Raw genomic sequence first — 25,980 nt, forward strand, 5'->3', positions numbered from 1 at the left:
TCACATGTAAAATGAGTGGGTTCAACAAAGGTGCCATCTTCTGAGTTGTGTATCAGATCTAGATGTAAACACCTGGGAATAATAGCTGAAATATTGGTCGCTTGTCTCATATTCTTCTTTTGACCCAAATGTTTTCAGTCTACAGCAAAAAAAGGAACTGTCCTTACTCTTTGAACACTTCTGGAGAGGATTTTATATCGGTGAAAAAAAATCTACCAACTTCATATTTTTAGCTGTGTGCATGTAATTTCAATTCATTGTGAATTTGAAGTATTAAGTCAGGGCCCTGAACTCAGAAAAGCTGTGAAACTTAAACATTTTACATCGGGCCTTCATATTTGTTTTTTTACAGTGTATGATCTTGCCTTGTTAGCACCAACATGAGAATATTAATCTCCAACCGAAAACCATATATAAAATGAAATATCCCAGCTGTTTTTAGATGTCCTGTGCAATCATTGTATCACTGTGTGCTTCTGACCACCATGTAACTGAAGTCAAACTGCGGGCCAGGTTCAAGTATTGACAGAAAACTGGAATCTCCTTTTAACTTTTAGTGTTGTTTCCTCCTCAGCACTTGATGCTTTTTATAATGTAATAAAGTACAGCACTTCTCCCAAAATACGCTAGTTTCAAAATATACTCCAAAAGGTAAATTACTACAATTTGAGTACCACTTAGTACTGGTCTATAGTAAACTTTCCACCCCTGTATAACGTCTTTTCTGCCCAAGCTCATTTCCTATTTGTCCATCAAGTTAAGGCATCAATTGCCTTTTATATTGAACGTTTGAGATTGGTGCTACTTACATTACTCTTATAAATAATAGTCAAATCAGCCTGCAGTAAATAAATCCTTTATATCCACAACTTTCTGGCATGTAGCCCGTTGTCTTTGATGTCAATCCTTTTGCCTACTTGAAAAGGAACTTTTAAAATCCACAAAGAGAAACTGTTTCATGAACAAATACTTGAAACACTTTAACTTTTATTGTCTTTGAATGTGAGACTGAAGAGACAGTAAGGCGAGAGAAGGGACAAACACTTTTATTGGACATCTTACAATAATGTTTGGAAAAAAGTTAATCCTGTTACGATTTAAAATGTTACATCTTGAGTTCTTAGTGTCCATAGTCTTATTTTGCATATTAATACTAGTGAAAATTCCTACCACTCAAAAGTCTTATTTTTCAGTCACACTTTAAAAAGAACATATTTACAAAGAAAATAAATGTATGAGAGGGGGTTCACCTACACAACTGCCTCTATAATGAGACAAGCCTGATCAACTCATGGAATTTAAAATGATAAAGTGCACAGATCAGGAGGTCAACTGTGCTCCTCAGCGCCTGCTACGACGGGAGGGGGAGGCTGACCTGAAAGAAAGGGGTTGACATCACATTAATACTGCACCAACCACACACTCCCTCACACACTACAAAACACAAACATGCACAAACATCCCAGACAGTGAACTCTAACAGTGATCCCTCCAAGTCAGTTTAAGGCAAATAAATGTCTTTTGTTCACTTTGGTTCACTTGAGCTTTATCCAATCTTACTTATTTTTGGCAGAAAGCTGGCCGCCCATTTTAACAAGGCACTTCCTACTCAACTGCTGAATAATGAAACTTTGTGGGGCTAATTTGCATTAACAGACAATAACATCAGGGTACCTAAACCCTTTACTGTATCAGACTTTGCTTAATGCAGTTAAACCAACTAGACTGCATTGTCAGCACATGTTCATAAAAGTCAGACATTCATTTTCAAAATGTTCCTTTCTTTAAAGTCACAGTAAATACACTCATTAAAAGACAACAGAGAAATCACATATATGCACAGAAAATATACAGTAAGAATAAGAGACAAAAAACGAATACTACCTTGATCGCGACTTAGACTTGTGTTTGCGGCTTGCCTTCTTACCAGACTTGTGAGATTTTTCCGTAGACCGGGAGCGACTACGTTTGGATTTTTTAGACTTCTTTTCCTTACTAACTTCAGGGGTTGGGGATCTACTAGAGTCAGAGTCTGAGCGTCTCTTGCTAGCTTTGGCGGAGCCCTTTTTCCTAGCTTTGCTTTCTTGCCGTGAGTGCTTGTCATTCTGGGAATCTGTCCAGGAGTCACTCTCTTTCCTTTTCTTAGATTTGCCATTTTCCTCTGCAGGAACTGTGCTTCCTTTTTCTTTCTCTTTAGACTTTGGTTTGTCTTTCTTCTTCTCTGAATCCTTTTCTCTATCCTTGTCTTTGTCTTTTTTCTTCTTGTCTTTTTCATGGCTATGACTCCTTTCCCTCCTCCCTTCCCTTTTCTCTGTATCTTTGCTGGAGGCCTTCTGCTTGTGTTTGCTGCGGCTGTGACTGCTGTCTCTGCGATCTCTGCTCCTTTTCCTCTCTTTATCTCTTTCTTTTTCCTTCTCCCTGTCTCTGCTGCGACTACGGCTGTCTCTAGCCCTGGCTCTGCCCCTGTCTCTCTCTCTTGATCTAGATCTACTTCTGCGACTCCTACGCTCCCTGGAATCACTACGGTCTTTCTTTCGGTGGCCTGATCTCTCAGCACTGCTTCGTCTCCTGTCCCTGCCCTTCTCACTACGCTCACTACGATGCCTGTGGGAGCTGTGGCTGCGGCTACGACTGCGCCGGCGAGCTTTACGGGATGAGGAACGGCTACGCCTCCTTTTCCTTCTCGGGGAGGAGGATCGAGATGAACTGCGAGAAGATGCTGAGGAAGAGGAGGAGGAGGACGAAGAACGATGGCTGCTGCGGCTGGAGGTGGAGCGTGAGCTGCTACTGTGACCATTGGCTGGAGACTCGCTGTTGCCTCGTCCTGATCGCTCTCTGCCTCTGCCTGAATGCTTAGTCTCACTACCCTCCTTCTCACTACGGGACCTACGCCTCTCTATTGAGGGCTCCGCCTCCCTGTCTTTTACTTCCTGTTTGTGCGGATTCTCTGGCTGGCCCTCATCATATTCACCCTTTTCTCTCATCAATCTCTCCTTCACCATCTCTTCTGTGAAAGAAAAACAAAGACGTGTCATAAACAAACTATAGAAATGAAGAGTTGAAGAGACTAGAACCACAACTCAGTCTTAACACACTTTTTACTGCGTCATTTTAAGACGGTACCAGGATGGAATGAAATCAGCACTGATATACATTTTGTTTTCTTCAGATCACACTTTGAACAAATTCAAATATATTTAAAATTTAATTCCAGATTAATTTAAGACAATTTTCATTTTCTGTATAAATACTAGCTCAGTCATATGGAGACAATTAATTACAATCATGCAAAAGCAGAAAAAAAATCCAATATGTTAGAAAAAGGATATACCAATGCGGAACCAGAGTGCCACACAGTGTAGGCATTCATTTTTCCCCCCAAATTATGAATCAATCTTTAAGGGTTTTCCTGTAACACGTTTGGATTTTCACACACAAAATTCTTGTAAAAATATTCAGTAAAATGCAGGAAACAAGTGTTGTGAGCCCCAAATTTTCTAAGCTGATGTGACCAGAGAAGCTACAGTATGTGGACTAATACAACATTATTTCCTTTCATGTCCGTTTTTGGATCTCATTAGTGATTTGTAGTATTCACAGATGATGAAATATCCCTACATATAACCATCTTAATTTAAAAAGACTATTAACATGTCTCACCACGTGCAAGCACAGCATCTTGTGCAAGTTTTTCTTGCAGCTGCAGCATCTCCCGCTCTTTGCGGCGGAAAGCATCCTGCTTCTCCCGGATGCGGTGGCGCAACTCCTCCTCGTCAGTGTCAGAGGATTCAGACCCTCGCACGCTGCGCTCATCCTCATCCTCACTCTCATCTGAACCATAGTCACCAAGCCCACCTGCCACAACAAAGCCCCAGGTTGTTGAGTGTTGGGAAAAATGATGATTTGTTCTCACAAATAGTTTAACTTTTTAAAAACCCCTCAATCCCAGCCCATGGACTACTGCAAGGTACTTATTTCTGTAGAATGCTGTATTTCACAATAATGATGCTCTTAAAAACAAATAAATTACACAAACCCTTAAAAGTAAACTGATGAAAACACTTTCAAGAGCATGCTTTTATTGTCAAAGTGCAAAGATAAACCCAAATCGAGGCCCACTTCAAATTGAATTGTGTATTTTGTCTCTGCATCTTATGCTGAAAGTTTTTTTTGATGTTCCTACTAACTCACTGCGAAATATTCTCCCACTCCCTCCCGCTGCCCCCCCACCCCCCAGTGACAGAAAAAAGGAATACTTACTGAGACCGGTCAGAGAAGCCAGTGCACTTGACTGTGCCAGCTGTTTTGCAGGAGCTTTGATTCACATCAACAACAGGAACAACATGTTAAAACACATACTGCCATTTTCTCAAAGGCAAGAAGAGAGTTGCTAGAGAGGGGGGTCACAGATAAAGCAATATTCACAAGAGCTGCCATTGGTAACAAGAGAAAACAAAAAAGTAAAAAAAATGGAGAAAAGAGAGAAGATTAACAACAAAATTCTGTTACACAATCCAAGTCAAACAGTCGGTCAGGAGGGAAAGATCCACTCTACTAATGCACACTTGTATCTACTGGTGAATGCGTCAAATTATTCAGTCTTATAGCAGGATCTTTGATACTTTGAACAGGGAGACCAGTTTCCCAAATACAGTCGTTAAAAAATCTCGCTCTGCTCTCTCCTTCTTACGCTTAGCAGAGAATCCTTCAAAACGCATATCAGGCATATTCCTATTTTTGCATGATCATAACCCTAGTTAACAGGGTATTATTGTATTTTAATTCTTAATGCACATAATAATTCAGCTTTCATAAATATGTGTTGGTGAAAAGCGTGGGATGCATTAACCGGAAAAAAAAGAGCAGACCTCGAGTAGCTTTCCGATGAGTCTCTTTGGCTACATGCTGGATCTCTTCATTAGTGACTTCAAGAAGGATCTCAGTCAGAAGAGTTTTAGTGATTATCATCTAAAGACAACAGACAAAATCAGATGATTTCTAATGTTCCTGACTTCAGCAGTTTATAGAATAAAGATCCCATGAATGCTAAAACTGACCAGCTGGAATTCCTTCTCCTCATCGGTCATTTCAGGTTCACTGTCTTCTACAGGAGGCGATGGGCTACGACCAGAAAACTCTTTCTTTATGGGCATCTTTTCTTCATCCTCATTGTCATCATTCCCCTCATCATCACTGTCCTAATGCAGAGTGAAGCAAAGACTGATATTAAAACCACAAAGCAGCAGTGTGCAAAAATTGCTACAGTCCTAATAAATGTGCCAGAGAAGTTGTCATGACCTCGGATTTCTTTTCTAACATTTACACCAGGTGTAAACTGCCCTTCAAAGGAAAAAGAGAAATGGGTGACTTACAAATTTACTCTTGCGAGGAATACGTGGTCCATCACCCTCCTGGTCTGCTTCCTGATCTTTGCCATCATCTTTTGCTATTTGTGCACGCTCCTTCTCCATTCGCTCTCTCTCCAGCTTCTTCTGCTTCTCTCTGTCCATCTTTTCCAGGCCCTCTCGGATCCACGCAGGTAGTGTGCGCCTTTTTACAGCATCTGAAATTGGAGTCAAAAGTCAACATGAATCAACTACTCAAGTCCACATGAACACACCTAAACCCATCTTTACAGTGATTTTATGATGGATTTCAGATCAGTGAATATACTCACCTAATGGTGCTGGGGCTTCCTGTTTGACAGGGAGCTGGATGGGGGATCTGGGTCGATCTCTGAAGCCAGGTGGTCTTGCATCTCGTCTGTTCTGAGGTGGACCCTGCCAGTAAGGGGGGTGGAAGCCCGTGGGTGCAGGAGGGAAGGACGAGGCAGCTCCATGCTGTAGAGAGAGAGAGCAAAACCTAAAAATTAAACATAGCTCAAGGTACATAAGATCCCTCTGTTAATGCCAACAGGTGGCATTCACTGTTCTGTGTTGTCTGTCCCACATCAAAATTAGCCAACATTCCTCCATTAACCCTGACCAAGCAAAAAGGTTATCCTACGAAGAAAAGGGAAACAAAATAAAAGTAAAAAATACCAAACCACAGTGGATCCGCAACACCTTCTTCTGCATTGCATCAAGATAGCAACGACAGATACACCTAGGTGCTGGAACCCGGAAATGTTTTTATGGATTGCTCCTTCTTGTGTTACTTGGCTGTCACACTAAAACCCAAACTCTTCAACAGTTTTTACTGTAGCATCTGCATACCTGATAATCAAACTGGTTCATGGCCATGGGGGCCATGGCGTAGCTGTCGGGCTGTGCCCCATACCCATGGCTGTTCTGGGGGTAAACCCCATGGTGGGCTTCAGAGTTGAACTCCACACTGTCCTGGCTGTTGCTGTCCTCACTGGGGTTCACAACATCCATTGGTCCTGACCCTGGAGGGATCCAGGCCTGGTCAGGGGGTGGAGGAGGAGGGGGCTGGCCATGCATCCCCCATTCTGGTAATGACATCAGAATTATTAATCAAAGGTGAACGCAATACAGCAACTTCTTCTATTATTACTTATATTCAACAATGTTTCAAAGAGAGTACAACACTCATCAGTCTGGTGTAGAAACCAGTGCAGATCTGGGAGGAGAAATCATCTTATGACAGGGTCAGCATGTGATTCATGAAATATACCTAACAGGCCAATCACAGCATATGAATGCCTGAGCATAGGTAAATGTGGCGGCTGAAAACAACTCATTTTTTAATGTATGCCCCTATATTTTCATGCTTCAGCTGGCCTTTCCTTATGTGTGATTACGAGAAACTTTTCCAACCTGGAGATTAAAAACTTCACAGTGGTAGAAAAAAAAATACAACTGTGCTCCCTAGGGGCCTAAAAAGTGGATTAAAGCAAGTCAGAAACACCATGTCTGGAAGAACATCACAGCTGCAGTCGACCATGTTGGTGTGGACAACCAACCTCCAGCTGGTGTTGGAATTTTTAATCTATGCATCCATGATATGTAACTCGTATAGCTTCGGCAAAAATATTATAAAATTTCTTTACATTCAGTTAAGCGGACTTTAGACTATATATAAACTGAGACCTGGTGTAGGATTTGATTGGATTTAAGTGTCCACTCATGTCCACCCGGATAAATGCTGAGCTTTGTGTAGAAATAATGGCACCTAGTTTTCGGTTATACATAAGCCTATGCATCTACATAATTATATTCATTTTTGTATGTAAACACAAACCAGATTTAATAAAAAAAATTAACTCTCTACAGTCCAACAAAAGCCACTGAATCCGTTCTGAACATAATCACTTATTTCTCCACCCATAAAAACTAATGTGGGACCCAACGGGGGTCAAGCTGTACCTGGCTGCCACATCCTGCCAAATGCTGGGTCACCCTGGAAGGTGCCATGGTTGCTCTGTCCAACATTATCAAGGCCTGGGATTTCTTGGCCATTAGGCTGAATGTTTGGCTGTTCCCCTCCTGTTGACTCCTTTTGAGCAATCCATGCCTGTGCCAGGGCAGCCCAATCCACTTGACCTTCAAAGGGCAAGAAAAGATACCGTCATATTCACAGAAATGTACGTACTCATACAGAAGAAAGTACAATTCTATCTAAACATTCTTAAAAATTAAAGATGCTTGAACAATGAGAAGAAGACTGAAGCACGGATCCAACTCTTTTATGGGGATTATTTGTCAGGATTGGTCCAAGAAAATTTTAATGACAATTTAGCTGGTATGACAAGACCACATTGTGCCCTTACACTTACATGCTCCTTTCTGTGAATGTGTGATTCCAAAGATGTGCAGTCCTATATTATAAATATGAATAAAGCTGAACTCTTAGATGCTTATAGGTTGAGAGTTGGGTAGGATTAGCTAATTTTTACTTATGCCATCCTAAAGGTCAGGAAAAATGAGAGAGAAGTGGACTGAAAGCAAGAAGGATCTCTGCTATCGAATGAAATCATCAACATGAATCTAGAAAAAAGAAAATATGACCTCCCAAGAAAGAGGTCTTGAGGCTCAACTTGCCCCAGGTATGAGGTGATGAGGCAATAAAGCCAGATTTACTCATAATAAATAAAGAAATAGTTTCAAATTCAGTATTGAAATTTGTGATGTTCTTAGGTTAATAATTTCAAATTCAGTTGATACCTTTTCACATTTCAGAGTCTTTACCAAAGTAAAATGCTGTATGGTGTTGGCTCAACTTACCCCATACATACCATTTTGCAAAACAATGCCTAGTGATTCAGCCTAAACTTAAGAAAGGTGATTTACATAGCTTTATACTTTAGTAAATCACCAGCATGTGTAACATACATTTTTAGATATGGGTGAATTTGATTTGATATAAAAGTCATTATTCCAGACATGTAGAAAATGTACTTTAAAAGCAAAAAGCAGTTCTTTGTGTGAATAAGTAGTTACTACATCAAACTAGAAATGATGGATACTTACTGAATTCATCGCACATAGCAAAAAGTATGCACAGTTGCCTAGTTACAGAGGGTGGGTCAACTTACCCATTCTCTCCAAAATGTCGACTAATTGATCAGAGAATAACCCAAGCACACTTCTAGATTTATTTTCAAAGGTGGTACAATGATGGTTTTGGCATTTTTAACCCACTTCTCCACACATTTTCTTAAAAAATAAAGACTGGGATATGTAAAACGGTGAACAGACAACAAAGGTGTCTTATATCTACCCTATTCAAATTAATAATAGTGATAATTATAACAACACATGTTCTCACACAACCTATCTCATGCTCCAAAATCCAGACGTTTTTCAAGGTTAAAATATTTGAGTCTAAAGCTGCTACTAGTGTGGAGAGATTCTTAATACCAATGTCAAAGAAGTGCTATCGCTGTTTGATGTGATCCTTAACATTACCTAGTCTTTTGGGCACCTTGATATGGAACCAAAATAATGCTGAAATAATTTTCCAGGACAGCACAAGGCTTTCAAGGACATCATGCTTATACCCTCGTTTTTCATGACGGGAAAATTGGGTTAGGGTTTTCCAGGACGAGTAAAAACCCTGTTAGAGGAGCTGTGCAAACGTTTTCAAAATACTTGATGGTGCATGCACATCTTGCACTAACCTGGATCTTGCTGGTGCTGGAAAGACTGCATCCACTGCTGCTGGCTCAGGGGCCACTGCGGCCAGGGCTGTCCTCCCTGGTCCCACATCTCTCTCCTCCGAATTCACACCTGAAATATGCAGCCCCAGCTAGATTTAGATTTTGACTTAACATCATTGGCATCTCTTTGACTGACAAGCGGGAGCGGCTGCAGTTTATGTGCTATAGCATTACACTTGCGTGTCGTCAAATTGCCACAGAAGGGAAAGCGTTAGCTTTGATAAATATGCTAGCGTTACTTCAATTGAACAGTTAGCCGTATGCTAACGAGCCTAGTAAGCTTAGAACTACAACCCCTGAATCGTTGGAAATGATTTAGTGTAGTTTAACGTCTAATGGCAATACTGACACGCGATGTTGAAATAAATTTTGGCCCGGTAAAACTTCGTCAAATTAAACTGCCGCTGGTCATGCATTTGTGAGCTAACGAGGCTCCCCAAAGCTAACGTTAGCTAACTTTAGCTAAGCTAAAAATGGAAGCTACTGTGCCGCTGTACCAATGTCTTACCGGGCGACAAACGTGCCTTCACGTTTACCTTCAACTCCGCAAAAAAAGGGGAAAATACGGGGAGAACTGTGTTCAGCGTAGTGTTTTGAGAAACATGATCCCCACCTTTTCCAGACAGTTACTCTCCAGGGCTGCAGTTCCTAATCAAAATGGCTGAACCACGAAGAAGCCTGCTCCCCCCCTGAGCGAAGGAAGTGTGAGCCGAGGCTCTGATGCTTTCACAGGCTGCCGAAAAATGTTGTTATTTTGGGATTTCGTCTGACTCCTGGTGTAGGTCTTGAGATATTAGTTTGTATTTCTTAAAATGTGGCTAATCGCAAATCAAACAAGTGTTGAGGTGAAGAGGCTATCTGACTTTAGTTAGCGACATTAACTTTTGAGTAAGTAAAATTTAAAGGCAGGTTACATGTGACTTTGTTGTTGCCTCTTTTAAAATACTAATATGAGTAATTTATATAAATGTAAGTAGGTTCAGCTGATTGGCCTGTCGGCTTCTTGGTGAATGTTATTAGTTTGGCCGTAAGTGGGTAGTAAATGTACTCAATAACCTTATTTTACTTTCACGACAGAAAACGTTTACATGCAGCACGTAAAGGCATCAGCGATTCAGTCTGCAGTGAGGTTGTTTAATGAATTTAGCCGAACAGAGTAAAATAGTGTTGAAGTCAGTCAAGCGATTAATGTTATTAAAATCTACATAATCACGAGAAACAGCACTGCTCTCTGCAAGTGCCATTAGGAATATGGGAACATAAAAAAGAAGCAAGAAATAATATGCTGTAACAAAATTATGTTTGGAAAAAAGGTGTATACAGTATACAGGTGCATCTAAAAAATTAAAATAATGAAAAAGTTCATTTTTGCTCTGATTTAATTCAAGAAAGTGAAACTTCCATATATTCTAGATTCATCTCATACAAAGGGAAATACTTCAAGACTTTTTTTGTTTTAATGTTGATGATTACAGCTTACACCACCCTAAAATCAGGAATCCACTGAATCCACAAAATATTAGAAAGTTGTATCTAAACATATTCATGGGAAGCTGACTGGAAGGGAAAAGTGTGGTAAGAAAAGATGCAAAAGCTATGGAGACAAGTGCAGCCTTCAAACAAAGCAGATTTAAGGACATAGGGGAAATACACAAGGAGCAGACTGAGGCTGGACTCTGTGGATCAAGCAGCACCACACACAGATGGGTCCAGGAAATGGGCTACAAGTGTGGTGTTCCTGGAGCCACTCCTAAACCAGAGACGTCAGAAGCATCTCACCTGGGCTAAAGAGAAAAAGAACCAGACTGTTGCTCAGTGACTTTAAGTTATACTAGTATTTTCAGATGAAAGTAAATTTTGCATTTCATTTGCAGTAAGGAATGGGTCACAAGTGGCAAAAATGGGCAGAAAAGTGGTGGAAAGGATTTAAAAGTGGCAAAATGTCTGAAGAGCAGCAGAAATGGGGGCAAAGGTGGTGAAATGGGATTAAAAAGTGGCAAAAATGAGTTGCAAGAGGCAAAAACTACTCTAAATGGATGAAAATTGACAAATAACAGTGCCAAAAACATAGGCGTAAAAAGTGGTTTCAAGGGGTTTAAAAATTGGCAAAAAATTATTTCAACTTGACACACAAAAGTGGTCAGAAACAGAGAAAAACAGCATAAATGAGATTAAATCAGCAAAAAATGTGTTCATGTGGCTAAAAGAGAAAAAAGTGAAAACAGAAGTTGCAAAAATGGTTGGAAAATGTGTTGAAAAGGGGTTTAAAAGTAGCACAGTAGGGTGAAATTATGAAATTGAATCACATTTGATAAACATGATGAGGACTGGAGTTAAGGACCAAAAAATAAAGTGTTCACTTTCATGTTTAATATTTTCATAGATATCCAAAGTCCTGAAAGGGCTTTGGGAGGGAAAGTGTAATTTCTTTTAAGGAGGGTCAAATAATCAGAAATCTGGAGGCTTAAATATGTTCTTTCGGAAATATAACATATAATTAAATAATTTAAAGCCATAAAAATATATTCCAAATTTCAGAATAAAACTCTGCATCTGCAGGGTAAGGTGTCAAAACTTTCCTAAACCATGAAATTATTCAGTTTTTCTGGAAAGGCGTATTTGCAGATGTTGTTCAACACTCTACTGTAGTGACTGCGTTGTGTATTCATACAAGCTTTAGTATGGTGTGGTGTCAAAAAAGGTGAAATGGCTTTCCTAGTAAGAACAGTCAAATGTAACCTCCACTGCAGGCAGAATCTCTATAAAGACTTTAATGCGCATTCCAGCACTATTTTTACACCACAGTCTTACACGGAGGGTGGAGAGCCTTTCATTAAGTGAGATTAAATCACATCAAATGATTCGGCTGCATGTCCCCAAGCTAAAAGCCACCCCCCTCCTGCTTTAAAAATAGACAAATACATTTCAGAAAAGATTTGCTCTTTTTGTTGGTGGTGGCTTGACAACCTGTTTTAATGTTCCAGCAGCATGACTCGGGTGTCACAGCATGTGGGAACAAGAGGACGTGGAAGGGGATGTTTTTGGACGGTGCCCTTTTCTTGATTCCACACCCACCTCCTCTTCACCAGCTCGCGACATGTTCTGAAGCAGTGCTGCTTTGCACCCGTCAGGGCCGATCACCGGTGACGATGACTTGAATATGGCACCATGGTAGCAAAAGTGACAGCCGAGAGCAACGCTGGACAGCATCTCAGTCGTAGTAAAAACAGGATGACATCAAGTCCAAAACAGAAACAACAAAACCCACCCTTGTGAGCCTCATCTTTATCTTCTAGATAAAGATTTGCAGCACAGAGGCTTAAACAACAGGAAGAAAGAAGTCTCAATAAATTAATTAGCTCATAAATTAGATTTATTTTGATACAGTATTTAGTTAAAGTCATTCCAAATGTTTATCACGTCCTAAATGAGATTATTTTTCTTTTTAGAAACAAAGCCTTCAGGAAAAACCCTGCACACCTGAAGCACCATAGTTGCGTATTGTTTCTAGTATATACAGTTAAATATACTCTACTTTTGCTTACAGTACGTCATACTGTAAATAAATATTCCACATACATCCCTCTTTGCATTTTCTATTCATGTTTTTCTGTTCACCATGCATAGGTTTCTTAAACCTGAAGCACAGGCACCGTATTTGTCTTTGTCTGCAAATAAAATAATAAACCTCTAGGTTCTGATGTTCAACACTTTCCCTTCTGCTGCGTTTGGTGAATGTCCAATGAGAAAGAGAAATGTTTTCAATTAAAATATTTTCATAGAAAAAGATGAACAGCTCATTTTACATAGATATTTCAAGAACAGGCAATACATTCATCAGAAGATTCAATCCATGCACATTAGAGAAAAAAAAATATTTTTGTAGATGGGCTTAAAGCCCTTGAGTTTTTTCCTACTTAGTTTTTGCTTTACAATGATAAGGAATTTAGAGTCTGTATGACTCCGTTGGACATCTTAATAGATCTGTATGCGCGTCTGCACAGTTACAGTAGCACTTAAGTACTATGAAGGCAGACAGGGTGCTTTCTTGGTTTGAAAAGCATTGAGTACACTGGTTTGTGCAACACTTGAAAACCATACAGATGACCTTGAAAGACCAAACGTGAATGAAAATAAGTATGAAGTAAATGGATGCCGGTTTGGAACTTCTGCTCTGGCTTCTGCTGTTTCAAATCGTGTCTTTGGCAAATGTGATTCACTGATAGTCGGACATTTATACATTCTGCTGTAGAAAATAATCCTCTCAAAGTAGGCTGTAAAATAACGGTTGTGCTATTCCTTCAAGGTGCTTTGTGTAGCAGTTCAAACCAGTATGTAAATGTATATTACATTTTAAATTAATCAGGCAAAGGCTAGGTTCAAATTCATCACATCTTACTGTAAACTAAAAAGTCCAAACATATAAATCATCTATTCTCTTTGCATTCCTTACAATCTACAGTGTCTGCCAACAAACGAGCACACTTTCAAAAAACCTGACACAGAGCCACATAAAAAAAGCTCCTGTGTGGCATTCATAGAGAAGCAGACCTGCCTTGTGATAGGACTTATGCTAGTCTTACAACCACACACTAAATTTCAGAGTGGTTCTGTTTCACTGATGCGCAAGTGTTACACAGAGCACCTTAAATCTACATTCTCCTGTCTCTCACTCAAACATGTGTGCGCATACACACAAAAATTGACATCAACTAGTAAGTGCTGAGCACAATTTTAGCATGCCATAATTCCACTTATTTCCTGTAAATTACTGTAGCAAACTCCCTCATGCAGTTTACATCTCAGGCACATGATTGTGACAGTTCCAGCAGGAGATAGCTCTCTTCTCTCCAGCCCTCTTGTTTTTTTTAAAGGGAATGATTTTTCAAACATAAAACATGAATGAAGACCTAGGCTATATCCAATCAGAAAATAATTGCTTTAACATTGTTATTTATCTTTTACATATCTTAGATATTTAGAAGAGGCAATTCTAATTCTATGCAATAGAATTTATTATATCCTCTCTTGTAAGAAAATTAAGTATAGTCTTTCCCTTTTCCACCCACTCACAGATACATTAAGAGGAGCAGTACAGGCATGTACTAAAATAATACAGAGACAAACAGAGTTATTCTGTTCTGGTTGCTTTACAAGAGTTCCTCGTAGAAGAGCAGGTATGCCTGAGAGTTGAGTACCCTTGACTCTGGTACCGTCTGAACTGTGGTATCACTGATGTACACCCACTGGCCCTGGGGGCTGCTCCCAACATCCCGTGCACCTGAAATATAAAACAAATTCACAAAATCAGTGTGATAGTGGTATAAACGCACTCAAAGCTGTCTTATGCTCCAAAAATCAAATCTTTGAAGACACTTTTCCCTTTGTTGGTGCTTGTTTCTAATTATATGGCCTGACCATAGCTCAGGTTGGGTAAACCATGTTCCTTGGTGTAAAATTATGGGGACAAGCCATAGCCTGTAGTGTCATATTTATATACTGACAAACTGCTTTCCAAAAAAGAAGCAAAAAAAAAGCCAAACTGGAAAGAAACAGTTGAAATATTCGTTGAAATATCCATGCTTTTCAGTGAGACAGAAAACCCTCAGTTGTACTTTAATCAAGTTGGATTTAGAGTGTTTTTATCAGGAGCCTCTTTATGGATTCTGAGACTGCAAGAGCATCTGAGACAGAGACAGTTGTTTTTACACGAGTTTTAACTTTGTTCTCGCCCTGCTATGTAGATCTCAGCAAGAGAAATTCTTAAGAAGAACAGAAAAGCAGAAAAACATGGCTCTATCGAACGAAAACAACCTTGTTATGCTGCCTTTTATCAAATGCATTTTCAAGGTTTCAGATGCCACGACTTTTCTGCAAAATACTGACCTCTATTATTATCAGCAAACAAACAGAGAAGATAAAAGGTCTTAAAGGGAGAGTTAAACCCAGACCTGACAAGTTCCTGTGGTGTTGTTCTGATTTCCTCTGAGGAGAACGCACTTTCACATATGCAGTGTAGTGGCCCCCCCGCATTGAGCCGCTGTGTTCAACAATCCCATAAAGGCTGTAGAGGACACGCTCACCTGCAGCCAGGTTCTTTCAAAGACAAAAAAGAAGACAGGCAAAAATGGATCAGCCGAAAAAACATACAAAGCAAGTGGCCCTGGACAACTACCCACAAAGGACAGTCATCACAAACTGAAGCAGGGAATCACAGCCAAATATTTTTTTGTAAAAGAAATAGTAATAAAAGTGAGACTCTGAAACTTCATATTCATGAGTCAGTTTGGTATTTTAACTCATTTATCTCAAGCACAAAGAATATATTTGGAGTATAATGTAGTATCATGATACCTTGCAGGATGCTGAGCAAAATGGAGCAAGATCCAAGATGAGTGGAAAGTCAACATGGCGGTTAACTTTTCTTAAGTTCATCCCTGCCTTAAAAATGGAAAAGAGAACCAGGGCACTTTTACATTTGGATTCACAGACCACAACACAAGGCCAACACAGTCACTGGTTATGACAAATGTTGAAAAAACATATAAACTACTGCATCAAATGTAACACCTGACTTGTCTGCAAAGCAGTAGAAGTAAAGGCAAAGTGCGTCAGCTCACCTGGTGAAAGCGTTTCAGATGTAACGTGAGGACGGGAGGCAGCGATGATATCAGCATTTGTTTTCTTGCGCTTGTGTAAATCTTCTCCATTTTCTTATCTGTGCAAATAGAAAAAAAGAAAAAAGAAACATCAGGTTAAAACAGTAAAACATTTATCCTGTTTTATTTAATTAAAAATATCACAAATTTGCTGAAAAACATTTTTAGTGGATAAAATAGCGAAGTGAAAGTTACGGCTCTATGGAGAATCTGAGCATTGATAAAATTAGTCATATTTAATCTTAAAATTCAAATTATCTCTGATGTGACAAAAATGAGGATTAGCCCAAGGAATCAGAATCAGGGGCAGGCAGGATTTCAAATGACAGTAATGTTTCAGTCCTTGTGATGGTAACATTATGAGTGCAAACCAAAAAAGAACATTTTGGGGAATTTATTGAAAAATGCATTTCACCTAAATAATAATTCCCTGGTTTTCAGACGATTAAAATCACTTTTTAGTTTAACATTCAACATTTCACAAAACAAATGTCACACATGTTAAAGATGCTGCCGTGCAAAGTGCTTACTGATCAGGATCAGGATCTAAACCAAAACACAGCTTGCAAATGGCTATGCCCATCTAATACAACTTTTAATTCAGTATTTTGCTCTGACACCTGGATGAAGATTGAGCAGCTGATCTCATTTGCTGCACTGGCACAGCTAACATTTAGCATTACTAATTTGTTTAGTTTCAACATGTATTAAATCTTATGATGCCAGTTGTATGGCCAATTGCATACACCTTTCATTAGCAGTGAATTTTGTTGTCTCCCACCTTATTGATATTTGATTGAGTTCATAGTGCCGGGCGATTAAATGAGTTTCAATTTTATGACCATTTTGTCTTCCAGTGATCAGACAATTGGGATGCATGAATTGCAGAACCACATACTGTGTTGGTCTTCTGTGCCCTTAGGTTTTAGATACTTGTTGTAAATGGAGTGCTCCTTCCTTTCCTTTATAGCACAGTGTGTTCTCTACACTGCAGTTGCTGGGTATAAAAAAACAATCTCCTCATAAGCAAAGTGTTTAACAAGGAGTTGCACTTGGAACAATGCACTATAACTTGCAGAGTTTGGTACATGATTGTGGATGACTTTCAAGGCAAATTTTACATTTTGGTAGGTGTTAGGAATGATAAGCATGCTAGATGGAGTTCCTCTTCTTTTCCTTCTGTTTCTTTTAGTAAATTGCTTGGACTGGTTTTCATATGGGAAATAAACATTAGGTTAAGCTATATTGGAATTTCCGACAGTCTTGAATACACCTTGTCAGCAGTGCGCGCAAAGCTGTGACTATATCACCTTTAAATGACATCACATGACACAGGTAACAGGGAGCAGCCACTGAGAAAATGAGAAGACACCAACTTGTCACACTCTACTGCAAACCCACTCCCACAGACTTGACTGAAACTGGTCATTGTTTATGAGTTAAAACCCAACCAAACTAAAATTGAACGTCAATGAAGTTCCAGAGGCCCAGAAAACACAGGCATGCAGGTGAGCTAACCAAGCTTGTGTTTCCTATACTGAAAACCAGTCCAGTATTTTCTTCGTACCTTCTCTTCCCTTTAATACGTACACTGGGTGTTAGGGCTTCAGTTTGTACATTTGTTTATTTACCTGGGTTTAGCCCGTAACTCAGGTGATTTGTTTTTGTCAATGGATTCCTGTTTCAAAATAATTGTTGTCATATTCTTGCCATAAAGGTACAAACACTACCTCAAAAACACATATTTCCCCCATTTATATACCATTTTTTTATATACTATGATTTTTATTCATATTTTTATTGATTGCTTGTTTTTCAAAGTGTAAAGACCTTTAAAGGGTTTAGAGTGTTTAAGCTCAACAAATGCATGGAATACAGATGTTATAAAACCAATAAAAATCGTATATAATCATTGGCATCTCAGTATTAATGACAACCACTGTGATATAATTTCCCTGGTCAGTTTTAAATGTAGACTGAAATCATTTCTTTCTTTTCATATTTTAAATCCAAATACTAAATACTATTTAATACTGACTACCCGCAGAGCATTGCTATCCTTCACTTTGTATTTGGATGGGAAATGAAAATGACAACAAGAAAACAGTCTCCCTGTTTGTTTAACCTGTTACCACTAGACAGATACTTTTACCTAAGATATTCTTTCTCAAAAATTAAAGACTTAAATGTAAAGATAATCTTTTATGAACTGTACGATGTCAGAGACGAGTCAAAGAAAAAAAAATGTGTTTGAAATAATTTAAATTACATTCTGTTATTCCTAAATGAAAAAGTCACAAGACTGAGGTCAGGCTGGAGTGCTGTCTTCAGGCACAACAGTATGATATTTAGAAGAAGAGAATTATTTTCAATCTGGCTCTAACAACTTGTGATAAAAGTACCACACCCACAGTAATAATGATTTTCTTATAATAGTGCCCAGCATCAATTATCTGCAGGTAAGGAGGGTTATCTGATTTCAAAGCTCTGTGGGCTTCCAACTGTTTGTCTTACCGGCTGTGCTGCTCTTGCGTAGCTGTTTGTGTCTGCGTTCAGTGCAGCTCTCGCACAGCAGTTTGTTGTTGCCCATCAGCAGTTCCACAGAGGTGAACTGATGAAGACAAGACTGGATGGAGCACTCCTTAGAGCTGGGCGTGTAACTGTGAGAAAGAACCTGGAAGGCTCCCTGGTGGTGTTGATGGTGGAGGTTATCTCGTGTCTGTGTTTCTCCTGGCTCATCCTGAGAACAGTGAGTGGAGGGAGAGCAATCCCCAGGTGTGAAACCGAGGTTGACTTTGGACACTGCGGTAACTAGCTGCTCTACAGCACCACCCTGCCTTGTGGACAATGATAAAGATGGGGTGGAGGCAGAGACAGGCGTAGGGGATGGAGTGAGGGTAGAAGAGGAGGATGGGGTGGACGTGTGCCCGTGGCTGTGGCTGGAGGAGATGCGTGGGGCCCACTCGCTCTCTGAGGCCTCGCTGTCAGCATCATTACTGCTGTCCTGAGCTCCAGAGTCTCTTTCACTGCCATCTGATAGGCTGCCAGCCACAGCCATCTTGCAAACTGAAACACCACGAGCTGATCCACCAGCTACCACCTCTTCCTCTGGACGTTCAGCACTGCAACCTGCTCCCTTTTCCTCCACAGAGCTTGAGGACCTCCTGCTCTGCTGTTTCTGAGAGAAAAATTACAAATACATAAGCTGCTTAGCAGAGGCAGGTTTCTGATTCCTTTTGTTAGTCTTGTGTTTTAGAGCCACCACAGGGCTCTCACTGAAAAATTCACAGCTCAAATGCCACAAATGTGGCAGATAATTACTTAATAAGAGGCAGAAATACATGAATTTACATGTGTGGTACCTGTACCTGTCCGCTCAGCTTCCTTGTGTTTCTATTGACGGGGTGAGCTCCAGACAGAACCTGGTCGCCGTGAGTCATGTGGATGTCCTGCTCCCGGCTACTTTTCCCAAGCCTACCAGGATTGGATGGTTTTGATATCTAAACAGAAAAAAACATGAGCCTCATCAGCATAAATAAATAAAAAAAACTTTATGATGTTCATATGATCACAGTCTTTTTTATTGAGAGCTGTAGAATACACAAAGCCAGTGTTGCCATTGCTCAGACGTGTGCTTTTGTTTTGTTTTTTTTTTAGCTTGGTTCTTCATTATGTTTAGTATGTGAGCTGTAATCATCATGGACTGAACAACAGTAACAGCTCACCCTTTCCTCTATGATGGGTAAGGAGATGTCTATGAAAGCCTCCTTTACGGTGGAGATCTGAAAGAGAGATTGCATGCAAGTCTTTATCAGCACAGGCATTCAAATACATTCAACATCCGCGCTGGTTATCCACAGTGAGCTGCTAGTTATTGTTTTCATGCAGTTTAAAAAGAGGTCTCATTGTTTCTCAGCTTATTCTTTTATAAACATGTTTAAATATGGCAAATAGCATGTAGGGGTGGATATAAATTAGTTTGGGCTGAGTTACTGAAGTACTTTAAAGAGGAAAAAACAAGGAAAAAAGAGGTTGATGACACTAAAAAGCACTTTTTTTAATTGCAAATTTCAGTTCAGTTTTTACAGCTGGTTTGTTAGTTTAGTTTAGTTTTTAGTCTTGCAAAAACACTTTGTTTCAGTTTAGTTTAAATTACCCATGCCGATGAAATCAGCAGGGGGTTAGGTAATGGGCTCCGTATCTTTCTTTCTTTGTATGTGTACAAGATAACTCAAGAACGGAAAGTCAGATCTTCATCAAACTTTCAGGGAATGTTGGGATAGTGACAGGGAAGAATCGATTAGATTTTGGTGATGATCCGCACACCCGTTCAGTTTTTCTCGGACTTCGAAATTTTGAACACCACAGTAATAAATGGGAGTGTAAGTTCCTCGGTGGCGCTGCTTAGGCGTGGGTCTGCCACCTCAGACGGCTATTCTAGTTAGTGTTATTGTTAGTTTTAGTTTTTCAGATACATATCAGGGCTGAGTCAACATCATACAATTTTAAATACATTGTCTAACAAGCTACTCTTCACTTATCATTTTATTTTTTAAAGATAATGTTTGATTACAAATCCAGACATAGAACTACCACTGTGTGAAGTCTAAACCAATCAAATCAGGCCATTTAACACTCCCCGGACTTGGGTGTGGGTGCCAGCCACTTTGATTGAGTCAAAGACAAAAACCAAGGATATTTTGTCTCTATTTTTTTTTTTTTTAGTTAGTTTTGTGAGCGCACTAGTTAGTTTTCATTTTTTTGGGTTAAGCTTAGTTTTTATTTAGTTTCAGTTAACTGAAAGGACTTTTGAGTTTTAGTTTGAGTTATTTAGTTAGGTTTAGTTTACTATAATAGCCTTGCTTAGCACATTTCGAATGAATTCACATAATAAATTCAACCTTAAATCTAACTACAATATAAATCGTATTACTTATTTCTCAGACTCATTGTTGTTTTAGTCCTACTTACACTTGCAAATTTCACTAAATATTTACTTTACTGTTTAGTCATTTGTCTATACGTTTATGTTTTTAGTGTTAGAAATCACATTTAAACCATAAATTTACAAATAATTATAAGACAGGGCCCAGATAGCTGAGTGGTTAGGTTGCGCCCCATGTGCGGAGGTGGGCCAGGTTCAAATCTGGCCTGTGGCTCCTTTCCTGCATGTCTTTACCCTACCTTCTCATCCCTACTTCTGACTGTGTCCACTCTCTTCATCTCTAAAATAAAGGCATAAAAAGCCCAAAATAAATCTTAAAAAGTAAAGAAATAAAAAATAAAACCCCTGCCTAAGCAAGGATCCAAGCCACCCCTACCAAAAAAGTTTGGATTCGCCCTGCTGTGAAGTTGATGAGACAGAGGGGGCAACATGGTAAGGAAAAGGACTAAACTTTTACCCTGGTACGAGTCAAAAAACGTTTTTTTTCTCTCCTTCATTGATCTGATCCACAGAGATGCTGCGATGCTACTCCTCCTGAGTGTTACTTCACCACTTCCCTTTTTCATAGCTTTAAAATAAATCAGAGAAACCTACATAGAAACAACAGAAGGTGGTGCTAGAAGTTCTTGCCTGGTTTTATCATTTCTAAATTATCTTGTTTGTAGAGATGAGTTCTCCAAAGAACCTTGCAGAACCACTTGCTCCCTTATCACATTATAGCACCCACTAGGTATCGGTTCATCCTTCCCTTCCCTATAAATATGGGCCAGATACAATTCATCCAGATTGCATATATTGAATCAGTAACAGCAATATGCTATATTAAAAGGTGGCAGGTGAAAAGGGAAAAAAGGAAAGCGTAAGAAGAGAGGTTGCTCAAAACAGCGAAACAGCTAAGATGCTTATGCTCTGCTGATAAAACGCAAATTCTGTTACACGTGCCTTTCATTTGAAGTGATGTGGGGTCAAGTTGGGTGGCTGAATACCCAAACGAAAGACTGAAGTCTGTGCTGTAGTTTGGTTTTGTAGGTTCTCGTTTGATTGGTGGTACCACATTATGGAATCCCACGGACCAGTCTGAAAGTAATAAAACAAGTCTCTCCTCTGTCAGGTTAAGAAACTGAAAAAATGAGTATAAACAGGTGTAATCTCTCGATTCATAACTCGAACTCTTCCAATATATTTAAAAAGGAAAATCTAGTATAAAGTCTTTTTGTGGAACTACTGAAAAATCTTGCTAAATTTCAGATTACTCAACACTGACAATCTAACTCCAAACCTTTCTCACAAAGGTTTTTTTCTCCCATGACATTATATTCATCTAATTACTTCACACCTGATGCTCTCCATCTTCAAGGATACTCTTTAGTTTTCATATTGGCAGCTGCTTTACTAACAACTTTGAACTCCCACATTTTATTGCAAAAACTTGCTGGAAAATAATTATGTGCTGGTCCTTGAAAAGCTTATTTTGATTTTTTTCCATCTTGATTTATCAAGTTTTATTCAACAGAATTCTATTTGGTCCTGAGCAGTGAAGACAAACAGGTTCCCTGGGTGTAATTGCCAGAAGAGAACTAGCAATGGGAAACAGGCCAGCTTTTCAAGAGGTCGCTGGCAAAAGTGTGCCAAATTAAAAGAGATAGGCAGTGCTGCTTTAGTTAGAAAATGGTCTAGCTATCTGTTGTGTTTCCTTCATTGAGTTTTAACAAGAAAATACATTTATTCAAAGGTCTAAATGCCAGTTTAAAAGAAGAACTCTTGAATGTGTGGACCCTGTAGTGATCACCTACATACACTTACATGCTCACATTCCTCACACATGATTGTGTTGGTCAGCTCGCCTACAAAGATGCGATCCACAAAGTTCATCCTCACACCTTCCTTTCCGTATGCTGGAAAAAAGGGAAATAGTTTTCACAAAAATGGCACAAAAGTCTGTTAATTAAGTCAATTTAACTTGCCAGATGAATAACTGAGTTGTATTTCCATTAACCACCACAAGATGGGACTATTGATCTTAGCATGTATATCGTGCAATGTGCATATGAACCTTTGACTTGGCGTTTGGTGTCCTCATCGGCTGTCTTCTCTGTGGGATTATTAAAAGCCTTCAGAATTCCTGCCTTTACTCTCTGTAAACAACAAACACAAAATTATACAATAATCCAGACATGAAGTGAGGGTCCAAGATGAAAATTGAATGTAATACATTTGAATTAAATTGACCTTAGGTTTTGACTTGATTTCTCTATTATATCCATTAGTGAAATATCAGAATTTGGCCTACAGCTCAGTTTGACAGGTTTACCTATTACAAGCATCATTAGTGTAAAATAATTATTGTGCTTGTCTAAAAAGGTTAACAGTCAAATGTCTTAATGAACTGTGCTTGTTTGTGTGGGTGTCAAAGTTCTTGGTGGGGCCCTGTCATTGAAGGTGACATGGTCAGTGAGTGTGTTGGTGAGAGAGCTGTGAAGAGGCACAGCCACAGTGAAGCACCAATCAATAGATAATTGGCCATGGTCTATGTCTGTGGCTGAGACCAGTCAGCCCCCATTGTCCCGGGACCCACGCAGTGGACTGGCTATTTAGGTCAAAAAGTCCCGTTAATCCTTGCCTGGCCAGTCTGCGCCCCACTCAGTCAGCACATTCGAACCAGAATGGGGCTCTCCTACTAATTAATTACCAGTAACCCCCACCCTCACTCCCTCCCAAATGTAACAGCGTGCATTGTCCCACACAGGACGGGCGGTGGGAGGGGGTGGATAGGGGGTGCGGAGGGTTGCTGGTACAAGGGTGCAGGGGTGGAAACTAAAATGAAGATGGGCAAAGAAGGACAGTCCATGCCCTGAGAGAGTAAGACCTACCGTCTCAGCTAATTGGTGATAATTGGCTGGGGCCAAATTAGCATATTTAGATCCCTGATACTAATGGCCGATAAACACAAACATTTAGGGCCTCTTAAAGGTTGGTGACAGCCAATTCAAAGACACCAGTTTCCCTCTCTAATAGATGCACAACTCAATCAACATACTCTTGCACAGACTAATGCACTTGTATTATTGTAGTGTTTATAAGTAGCAAAGTTTCGCCCTTTCAAACTGAATAAGTTCATTTAGGTTAACTATGTGTACAAAAAAGAAAAATGTTTTATGTTTTTTGATGGGGGCATATTAATCAAACCCCTTACACAACCTTTATATTTGTAAAATTTATTTTAGCTCTGCTTTGATACTTTGATTTATTTTAAAATCACTTAACAATGCAGACGAAAATGCCACTGTACGCCTGAATGTTCTTGGCTGTTTAAATGAGTTTCTGAGTGAATAAATACCCCCTCCCTCCCTTTACCTCGCTGATTGGATGGGTAGCTAGGCTGATGAGTGAGTGGATGTAGGAGGGGGCTGTGGGTGACCCTCAATCACAATAGGACGGCCCTGGAGCTCATTCAGCAGCTGTGGGTTTCCCAAGATCACACAATGATGCCGGTCGTGCCACTTGCAAGTCCCCTAAGTGGCACAACTGTCAGCGTTCACAAGTTTGAATGGGAGCAGGAGAGCCCAGCCTGCGGCCGGTCCCAGGTTTGTGGCTGACCACTAAACACACCCGCTAACTTCTCCTCCTCGGTCCTTACAGCCACTGGTGGGGCCGCAGGGGGCAGCTTAATGCTGCAAAGGACTGCTGTGGGGTCCCCTAATTGCCCCTGCAAAGGGCTCAGGGGTTTCTCTGCCAAAAACATGGCACCATGAGATTAAAAGACAAAGCTGGCCAGGCAAGGAGAAATGAAAATATCAGTGTCATGCATTTGTGAGGGGACTCATCACTGATGGATGTTAACAGACAGTGAGTGAACTCCACTACCAGATTATAAATATTCTAAGGACATGGAGATTTGATAAGGCCAGCAAGAAATGTTTGTAACAGATGTTACTTTCACCAATAGAGTACAACCTCCAAATGAAAATTTCAATTTGAAACATGGTGGATTGTTTTGAATTCTGTCATTGGTGTTAAAAAGTGAAAACAAAGAGACTGCTGTCGTGTGCGCCACAGGAAGTCATGAGTTTTTTGTCTTCTCTATCCAGAGTGTCGCTGCCTGAAACATTTTTAACACCAATTAGAGGATAATGTTTAAGCACAGTTATACTTACAAATGAATTAATTCATTGTTGGCATTATCCAACTAAGCTAGCACTCATGGTGTCCTTAAGTTTTACACATTTTCTTTTGCCAGATCCTCCAAATTTATTTGTAAAGAAATGTCATATAACAGTGAGTACATGGGGTACTTTGTGCTGATTTGAAGGACTTTTTTAACAAACAGTAAAACTTTGGAAAACTTTAAAAGAACACGAATAAAGCTCTCAAACAAGCATAATTATCATTTGGAAAAAGCATACTAGCAGAAGTTTCATAAAGCCATTTTAAGATGTCAAATACAGGTCTATGTATATAAATGTAAGCTCACTTTGGTTTCCTCTACACGTATGGAGTCCAGTAAGTAGTGCAGAAGCTCCTGGCTGTCTTGTTGTTGGTAGCCCTTGAAGCGGGGAGCCCTGGGGGGGGGGAGAAAAAAATATGGGCTGTGAAATACAAAACATGCACACCAAAAAATTGTTACAAAAAGATTTTCGTTTTATCTCACGTCTTTTTTTTGGTCCTATTCGTGGTTGTTAAACCCTTAAATTATCACCCCACCTCCAAAAAACCTGCATTGCAGTTTCAATTTATCTGAATAAAGACATGAAATAAGACATGGCAAATCAAAGCACATCTTGAAATCCCTTTAAAGACTCAGATATTCTTTTGCAATTATTGAAGTCCAATAATCATCTGAAAGACAATACAATAAATGAAAAGCCATTTAACCAGAGCTCATTTTGTCGACTTAAATGGTAGTTGTCTACGTTTTTCCATAGGAAAGACATGATTAAGACAAGCTAAAAATATAGCTTTGGTGATTGAATGCTCACAAAAAGTAACATTCAAAACCCATAATATTTCTCCACTGTGTGTATAATTGGTAAAAACACAAGGACAGATTGGATAGAGAGGGTTCAAGGTAAGTCAATAATTTCTTCAGTATATTTTAAAGTAAAAGTACTGATGGTGTTTTAATATGAGTATTTCTAATTTATATCAGTTTTGAAATATGGCTAATAAAATTAGATCAAAGAAAATAATTGCTTTGACTAAAAGTAAGGATTAAAATGTAAGGACTTTTATCGACTAAAACTAGACTAAAATGTTTT

At 39.4% G+C, this 25,980-nt stretch overlaps 2 protein-coding genes across 2 annotated transcripts in view; both read right to left on the reverse strand.

Moving 5' to 3' along the window:
- Positions 1 to 1,030: 1,030 nt before the first annotated feature.
- pnisr (PNN-interacting serine/arginine-rich protein) lies at positions 1,031 to 9,828 on the reverse strand. Its single transcript, XM_041793430.1, has 12 exons — positions 9,735 to 9,828; positions 9,083 to 9,191; positions 7,329 to 7,505; positions 6,216 to 6,451; positions 5,678 to 5,840; positions 5,373 to 5,563; positions 5,058 to 5,198; positions 4,869 to 4,968; positions 4,261 to 4,314; positions 3,661 to 3,855; positions 1,885 to 3,007; positions 1,031 to 1,375 (listed from the first exon to the last, which is right to left on the reverse strand). The coding sequence occupies exons 2-12, from the start codon at positions 9,168 to 9,170 to the stop codon at positions 1,342 to 1,344; spliced, it is 2,502 nt and encodes an 833-aa protein (XP_041649364.1). The 5' UTR covers positions 9,171 to 9,191; positions 9,735 to 9,828; the 3' UTR covers positions 1,031 to 1,341.
- A 2,648-nt stretch (positions 9,829 to 12,476) lies between these two features.
- usp45 (ubiquitin specific peptidase 45) overlaps positions 12,477 to 25,980 on the reverse strand; it is a 53,221-nt gene continuing 39,717 nt past the window's right edge. Inside the window, exons 9-18 of the mRNA XM_041793947.1 lie at positions 25,197 to 25,284; positions 22,779 to 22,860; positions 22,529 to 22,620; positions 19,506 to 19,562; positions 19,149 to 19,280; positions 18,295 to 18,958; positions 15,742 to 15,839; positions 15,476 to 15,562; positions 15,073 to 15,217; positions 12,477 to 14,402 (exon numbers count right to left, since the gene is read on the reverse strand). Of these exons, the coding sequence (XP_041649881.1) occupies positions 14,272 to 14,402; positions 15,073 to 15,217; positions 15,476 to 15,562; positions 15,742 to 15,839; positions 18,295 to 18,958; positions 19,149 to 19,280; positions 19,506 to 19,562; positions 22,529 to 22,620; positions 22,779 to 22,860; positions 25,197 to 25,284 (1,576 nt within the window). The 3' untranslated portion in view covers positions 12,477 to 14,271. The remainder of the gene's footprint in view (positions 14,403 to 15,072; positions 15,218 to 15,475; positions 15,563 to 15,741; positions 15,840 to 18,294; positions 18,959 to 19,148; positions 19,281 to 19,505; positions 19,563 to 22,528; positions 22,621 to 22,778; positions 22,861 to 25,196; positions 25,285 to 25,980) is intronic.

Source organism: Cheilinus undulatus, linkage group 8, assembly GCF_018320785.1.
Source record: "Cheilinus undulatus linkage group 8, ASM1832078v1, whole genome shotgun sequence".
Lineage (NCBI taxonomy): Eukaryota > Metazoa > Chordata > Actinopteri > Labriformes > Labridae > Cheilinus > Cheilinus undulatus.